The sequence below is a fragment of the Xyrauchen texanus genome, chromosome 11 (genome assembly GCF_025860055.1).
Source record: "Xyrauchen texanus isolate HMW12.3.18 chromosome 11, RBS_HiC_50CHRs, whole genome shotgun sequence".
Lineage (NCBI taxonomy): Eukaryota > Metazoa > Chordata > Actinopteri > Cypriniformes > Catostomidae > Xyrauchen > Xyrauchen texanus.
Genome location: NC_068286.1, coordinates 45,988,095 through 45,995,594, shown reverse-complemented (window position 1 = coordinate 45,995,594; position 7,500 = coordinate 45,988,095). Strand labels below are relative to the sequence as shown.

General features: G+C 38.9%; 1 protein-coding gene across 2 annotated transcripts in view; it reads right to left on the bottom strand.

Moving 5' to 3' along the window:
• Positions 1-7,500, bottom strand: part of slit2 (slit homolog 2 (Drosophila)) — a 129,012-nt gene that overhangs the window by 46,710 nt on the left and 74,802 nt on the right. For both annotated transcript variants that reach the window (XM_052138118.1, XM_052138117.1), the window contains exons 9-11: positions 7,318-7,450; positions 1,962-2,033; positions 1,805-1,876 (exon numbers count right to left, since the gene is read on the bottom strand). In XM_052138118.1, the coding sequence (XP_051994078.1) occupies positions 1,805-1,876; positions 1,962-2,033; positions 7,318-7,450 (277 nt within the window). The remainder of the gene's footprint in view (positions 1-1,804; positions 1,877-1,961; positions 2,034-7,317; positions 7,451-7,500) is intronic.

Below are 7,500 nucleotides of genomic sequence, written 5' to 3'. Positions count from 1 at the left end.
CTAGGGACAGTAGAGTCACATGGGGTAACCTCCTCGTGGTCGCTATAATATGGTTCGCTCTTGGTGGGGCGCGTGGTGAGTTGTGCGTGGATGCCGCGATGGATGACGTGAAGCCTCCACACTCGCTATGTTTCCGCGGTAACGTGCTCAACGAGTTAAGATGCGCGGATTGACGGTCTCAGATGCGGAGGCAACTGAGATTCTTCCTTCGTCACCCGGATTGAGGTGAGTCACTACGCCACCACGAGGACTTAGAGCGTATTGGGAATTGGGCGTTCCAAACTGGGGAGTAAAAGGGGGGGATCTTGCTTGTCACCAGTGGTTGCCATTCACTTTTATTGTATGGAGCAGATTAGACATTATGCCATTAATAACTCCTTTTGTGTTCCTGAAAGAAAGTCATATGGGTTTCATGACATGAAAATGATCATTTGGGTGAACTATTCTGTTCAATACCCAAATACGGGTGGCAAAATGATCCTCTTATGAATACACAGCTGTATCAATTAAAGCTCATATTTATTACATCATCCTAATGCTCCATTAAAGGGAAATGCATGACTAATCTGAAATAGCCACGCAGGGCTAAACGATTTCTTGGCATCTTTACAGTATATTGGACTGAACAAAGACATTGTGGCTTTGGCTGTACGCGGATATCCTACGTATAAAGATATAAAAGTCCTACATATATTTCATTGCTCTGATGTCTTATCAGGACTTGCATGTGTGTGTTCAGCTGCACAACACATAAGTTGGATGTCTCTCCTGGATAGAGGTTGTGTTTTTTCAGGAGGAGAGATTTCCAATGGCTGGCTGGTGTTCCTAAGAGGCTGGTCCGGGGGGAATGAGGGAGAACTGTTCCACCCACTCGGTCCTGGCTCACTGGAACTCAGTCAGTAAAATAAACCAAAGAAAATACAAAGACCAAGAGAGCAGGACGTGGACACATAGAAGTCAAATGAACTTTTATGGCACTTTTAACCTGGTGAGACTCCGCATCCACATGTGTGGACATTGTGTTTTGGCTTCGCTATAGGCTATGCTTACTTTAGTTTTTTTTAAACCAACTGATCTCAGTTCAGGAGTCTCTAGGCTGTCATTAAAGGGTTAATCTAACAACGCACCGAGTCATGTGACAAAACAACACTATGCCAATTCTCAGCCGAGTTTGTGTTTCGGAGAAACGGCAACAAAACCACATCTGGTAAGAAACCAGCTTACGTTTTCACATTAAAACCAGTTTGAGTCAAAAGATTAGAGTCTCTAGTTTCATCCGATATGCCATTTTTAAAATTGCATCGATGTATCGTGAAGCAGCACGCTGTTAAACGCGATGTCCACGCGCGTGGACAATAGGACTAACTTTCCATAAAAGTCCCTCATTGAGAATCAATGGACGTTTCCAACAGCGGAGGCTGTAAACACTGTTAGGATGAAAATAAGGTGCATTACAAACTGTTCTGAGAAAAATGCACACAGCAGTCACACGGAGGTCTCAGGAGGAGACGGTGCTTTCATGTTCTTTTGTCCCTTACAGCCCCTGGTCCCCATCCACTTTCATGGAAGACAGCTTTTTGTGTTGCACGACGAAAGAAAGTTTCATGGGTTTGGAAGGACATAAAGAGTGTTGCTCCTGTTTGTTTGAATGCTGATTGGGTTGACTAATCCTTTGTGGGGATGAATGAGTCAGATCGTCAATAATAGAAAGAAGGACGGAAGCTGAATATAATCTCTTACATCCTCTTCTCACGCACACACGCAGACCCGGACACAAACATACAAATATACAGTATGTACTCACAGAGAATTCAAAGATCGGAGACTTTGAAAGGAGTCTGAAGCCAGCTCGGTTATTTGATTATTGCTCAGATCTCTAAAAGAAAGAAAAGAAAGAGGTGAGGTATGAAAGTGTTATTGTGTGTGATTGCGTATGTGTGCTGACAGGAATGCACACTTACATTCTCCGCAGTCGCTTGTAGGGCGAGAACGCTCCAGGTGGGATTATCTTGATGGAATTCTGCTCCAGTCGACTGTGAACAGACAGAATAAGCCAAATCAACAAATGGTGGAAACCTTTTCAGAGGGAATCCTCTGAATCACAAAAAAGGTGAGGGTGAATGGAATATTATGGGTAACGGTTGACTTTTGTGGAATTATTGGAAAAGTGTGAGAATGACGGGTGATGTTTGAGAGAGAACGGGACGATTAAGGGTTGTGACGTTTTGGAACGCTCAATATTCCTCTGACGATATATTCAACTGGGTTTAAGCTCCCCCGCGTCCTCGTGCGTGTACATTGTGTTTTTGCATTGCTATTCGCTACCCATCAATTTAATTCCATTTCATTTCAACGACTGATCTCAGTTCAAGACTCTGCTGTCAGTAAATCATTCGCCGCATGTCATGTGACAAAACAACATGGCGTCGATCGTCAGCCTCAGTTTCAAGTTTGTCTTTGGGACAAACGGCAACAAAACTACATCTGGTAAGTTTTTAATTTACATTGGAACCTGTTTGAGTCAAAAGAGTAACATCTTTAGTTTCATCCGCCATCTCAGCAATTTACCACGAAACAGCACACTGTTAAACATGATGACCTCATTCGAGGACAATGAGCCTTACTCAACTTAGAAATCCTATTCACTGTACATTATCACATTGAGATCAATGGGTTCATCCAAAAGCTGACAAATGTGTCTCTCAGAGGCTGTATACAGAGTTAGGATGAAAATAAGATGCATTTCAAACTGTTCTGAGACCAGTGCAGACAGACAGCACACTGGAGGTTAAGTCATGCACTAAATAGGGAGCAAGGGAGCATCCTATAGCTCTCTATGCAGTTAAGTGCGTTCACTCCTAAAAATCTGGTTAAAAGTTCAGTTTCAGGCTGCAGATGATGTTTGGATCACTCAACATGTTTGGCAGACATGGGACAATGATCATCAGTACATAGATTTAATTTTAACATGGTTGGCTGTGATTGGACGATACTGGCTGCTACTTAATTATGCTAATTTCTTATTGGTAAAGTGCTTCAGCGCAGGCTATCACTTGTTTGATTGACAGTGCAAAGAGAGAACATTGAGGTTTTGATGCCAAAGTAGAAAAGAACATTGTAACATTGTAACATTGTAACATCAAGCTGATACACATTTTTCCAAAGCAGCTGTACAGAAAATCAGCTGTAATGTCTGTAACGCCTCAAAAACACGAATAACCAACACTCCTGGAAACATCATAAACTATTTGATAAAACAATTCTGACTGTCTATAACTTTGTATTATTTAACATTTCAACTTAGCTCCGCTGTCCCCATACGAGGACATAACTTTTAAGAAAAACGATTTGCTCTTCCATCAAAAAGGGAAATGGAAAACGCACGCAATAGTCGCACTCGGGTCTCAGAAAGTTAATTTCTGTTTTTATAATGGAAACATGTGAGCCAATAAGAGGGGAGGATTGCCAGGTAGACAGGCAGTAATTGACGATTCATGTCAATATCTTTGGGATATTTTGTCCAAGTGTAGCAGATGCTCTGTCGTGCCCGTGTCTGCCAGACTGTCTGATTGTGTTTGTGCATTTTAGTCCTCTTTGTTCAGACATTCTGGTACAAATCCAACATCTTTGTTCTGTGACAAATGTTATTATTAATGCACTACACAAACAAACAAACAACACACACATTCAATAATCTGAATAACAACTTACTCTTTTCATTAAATGCAAATTTGTCATAAATAGGCTGATATCAAGTCTGCATAATAAAAGGTAAATCAACATCAGCTGCAGTTTTTTCATCTGGAAACAATAATGAATCAATAAACATAATTATGTTATTCAAGCAATCAACACATAGAAATGTCTTTTTATAACTAACGTCTCCCGTCACTCTCTCTCCCTCTGTGACAGTAAATATGTCATAAATCAGATAAGCTCTCCGAAGTTGACAGAGCATGAAAATCAGGCCCCCACATTGGTGGACGAACACACTCATACACACACACACTTTTCATTCAAGGGGAGCCAAATGAGATAATCCTACTCATCTGCCAAGGCTCTGCATGCGCCTTTCAGAGGAAGAAAAACGAAGGGATGACAGACGGAGAAAGGAGGGAAGAAAAAGATAGACAATGACCCTGGCATTGAGAGACGCAACAGTTCAAAGATGTGGCGACTCAATCCAGGCTTCGTTGGCAAAGTCTTGGCCTTCAGATGAGATGCGATTGATAAATATAAATCCATTACCACACTGAATTATGTGAGCATGTGCATGACTTCGGCATGACCTCCATAGTTATAATACTTGATACGGATACAACCCTATCTTGTGTGTGTGTGTGTGTGTGTGTGTGTGTGTGTGTGTGTGTGTGTGTGTGTGTGTGTGTGTGTGTGTGTGTGTGTGTGTGTGTGTGTGTGTGTGTGTGTGTGTGTGTGTGTGTGTGTGTGTGTGTGTGAAATGACTCCCTTTACAATCGTTGAACAGATCTGATGAGCTGCATGTACGGTAGAATTAGCACTTCCCTCATGAGGATTTTTTGGTTTGTTTTGTTTTCTGTTGTGCTATGAATTAGTCTTTATTTTACATTTACTGTGTAATACATAATGTGATTGTTCTGTTTTATATCTTCAAGTTAAAACCAAAATAAACTATTTATTAAAAAGACCTTTTAGTGGTATGGTTAGGCTTTGGGTTAGTCTGTACTAATTATAAATAGTCAATCAGTTAATAATTTTATTCAAATTAATTAAATTTTACAACCAATTCAGTAATCTAATTAATCACAATTAATCGCAATTTTCAGATAAAAGCTCCTAAATAACGATAACTTAATATATATAATAATCAAAATAATTATAAATGTAAAATAAAATAAATATAATAATAAACATTTAAAACATTTATAATAATAATAATATAAAATAATTACAATATCATCGCATTTTTGTGGCAGACGAGTAAAAGATTGATGAGACATTACAACAAGTGGCTATAGAAGTCAAAATATTGTATGGATTATTTTCGGTAACACTTTATTTTGATGGTCCCAAGTAGATATTTAACTGACTATAAGTGACTTATCAACTGGTTTACTATAGCTATTAAATAGTGTTTCAACAAACATTCAGTATATAGATCTCTATTACTGACCTACTTACATTATTGTTGAGAAAATCAGTTCATTAAAAGGTCATTTATAAAGATCTATATACAAGCTACTGAATGTTTACTGAATGTTTGTTGAAACACTGTTTACTAGCTATAGCAAGTCAGTTGCTAAACTGTTATTTTGCTGCTGTTATACAGGCTATTGATAGTCTACTGAATGTTTGTTGAAACACTGTTTACTAGCTATAGTAAGTCAGTTGCTAAACTGTTATTTTGCTACTGTTATACAGGCTATTGATAGTCTACTGAATGTTTGTTGAAACACTGTTTACTAGCTATAGCAAGTCAGTTGCTAAACTGTTATTTTGCTGCTGTTATACAGGCTAGTGATAGTCTACTGCATGTTTGTTGAAACACTGTTTACTAGCTATAGCATAGTCAGTTGCTAAACTGTTATTTTGCTGCTGTTATACATGCTAGTGATAGTCTACTGCATGTTTGTTGAAACACTGTTTACTAGCTATAGCATATCAGTTGCTAAACTGTTATTTTGCTGCTGTTATACATGCTATTGATAGTCTACTGCATGTTTGTTGAAACACTGTTTACTAGCTATAGCATATCAGTTGCTAAACTGTTATTTTGCTGCTGTTATACAGGCTATTGATAGTCTACTGAATGTTTGTTGAAACACTGTTTACTAGCTATAGCAAGTCAGTTGCTAAACTGTTATTTTGCTGCTGTTATACAGGCTATTGATAGTCTACTGAATGTTTGTTGAAACACTGTTTACTAGCTATAGCAAGTCAGTTGCTAAACTGTTATTTTGCTGCTGTTATACAGGCTATTGATAGTCTACTGAATGTTTGTTGAAACACTGTTTACTAGCTATAGCAAGTCAGTTGCTAAACTGTTATTTTGCTGCTGTTATACAGGCTATTGATAGTCTACTGAATGTTTGTTGAAACACTTTTACTAGCTATAGCATATCAGTTGCTAAACTGTTATTTTGCTACTGTTATACAGGCTATTGATAGTCTACTGAATGTTTGTTGAAACACTTTTACTAGCTATAGCATATCAGTTGCTAAACTGTTATTTTGCTACTGTTATACAGGCTATTGATAGTCTACTGAATGTTTGTTGAAACACTGTTTACTAGCTATAGCATATCAGTTGCTAAACTGTTATTTTGCTGCTGTTATACATGCTAGAGATAGTCTACTGCATGTTTGTTGAAACACTGTTTACTAGCTATAGCATATCAGTTGCTAAACTGTTATTTTGCTGCTGTTATACATGCTAGAGATAGTCTACTGCATGTTTGTTGAAACACTGTTTACTAGCTATAGGATATCAGTTGCTAAACTGTTATTTTGCTGCTGTTATACAGGCTATTGATAGTCTACTGAATGTTTGTTGAAACACTGTTTACTAGCTATAGCATGTCAGTTGCTAAACTGTTATTTTGCTGCTGTTATACATGCTATTGATAGTCTACTGCATGTTTGTTGAAACACTGTTTACTAGCTATAGCATAGTCAGTTACTAAACTGTTATTTTGCTGCTGTTATACAGGCTATTGATAGTCTACTGAATGTTTGTTGAAACACTGTTTACTAGCTATAGCAAGCCAGTTAATAAGCTGTTATTTTGCTGTAATACAAGCTATTGATAGTCTATTGAATGTTAAAAAACATGAGACCCCTGTATTCTGCTCCGTCCAGCCATCAGTTTGTTGTCTGCACAGCTGCACGTTGCCTGTACAGCTGGAGCTACATTTACTGCCCCCTGCTGACTGAGGCTGTTTCTCACATTGCATTCTTAAGAGTTCTTACGTTTTCGTGGACTCGTTCAATGTCATCATCCACTGCCGAAGTTCACTTCCAATCCTCAAAACCGCAAGTACTGAGAACGCATAAAATTACCCGTGTGTGCTCTTGATAAGGCCGAATATCGAGGATACCTTGGATGCAGACATGTGGGCAAGTACCCATTCTCTGCAATGAGAAACACCCTGAGACTCGTAAAAACATGGCAGTGGCATTTGAAGTTTTGCTCCATTTGTAGGAAAAGCCCTTATTACGGTGGTGTGATTAATTGCGTAAACAAAATTGTACGTGTTATTTTTTTATACAAATCGGTGAGATGAATGTGCATCTTCCTATAGGTGTGTGCGTGCATGCATGCATGTGTGTGTCACTCACATCTCAGTGATGGTCTCTGGCAGGTTGGTGGGTATTTCAGTCAGGCCTTTTCCCCGGCAGTCCACTATGTTATTACTGCAGGTGCACAACTCAGGACACTGCAGCACACTACAGGACGAGTGAGACTGGAGCCCTGAAACATACACACGCACACACAAGCACAAACACACATGCAAAGAAATG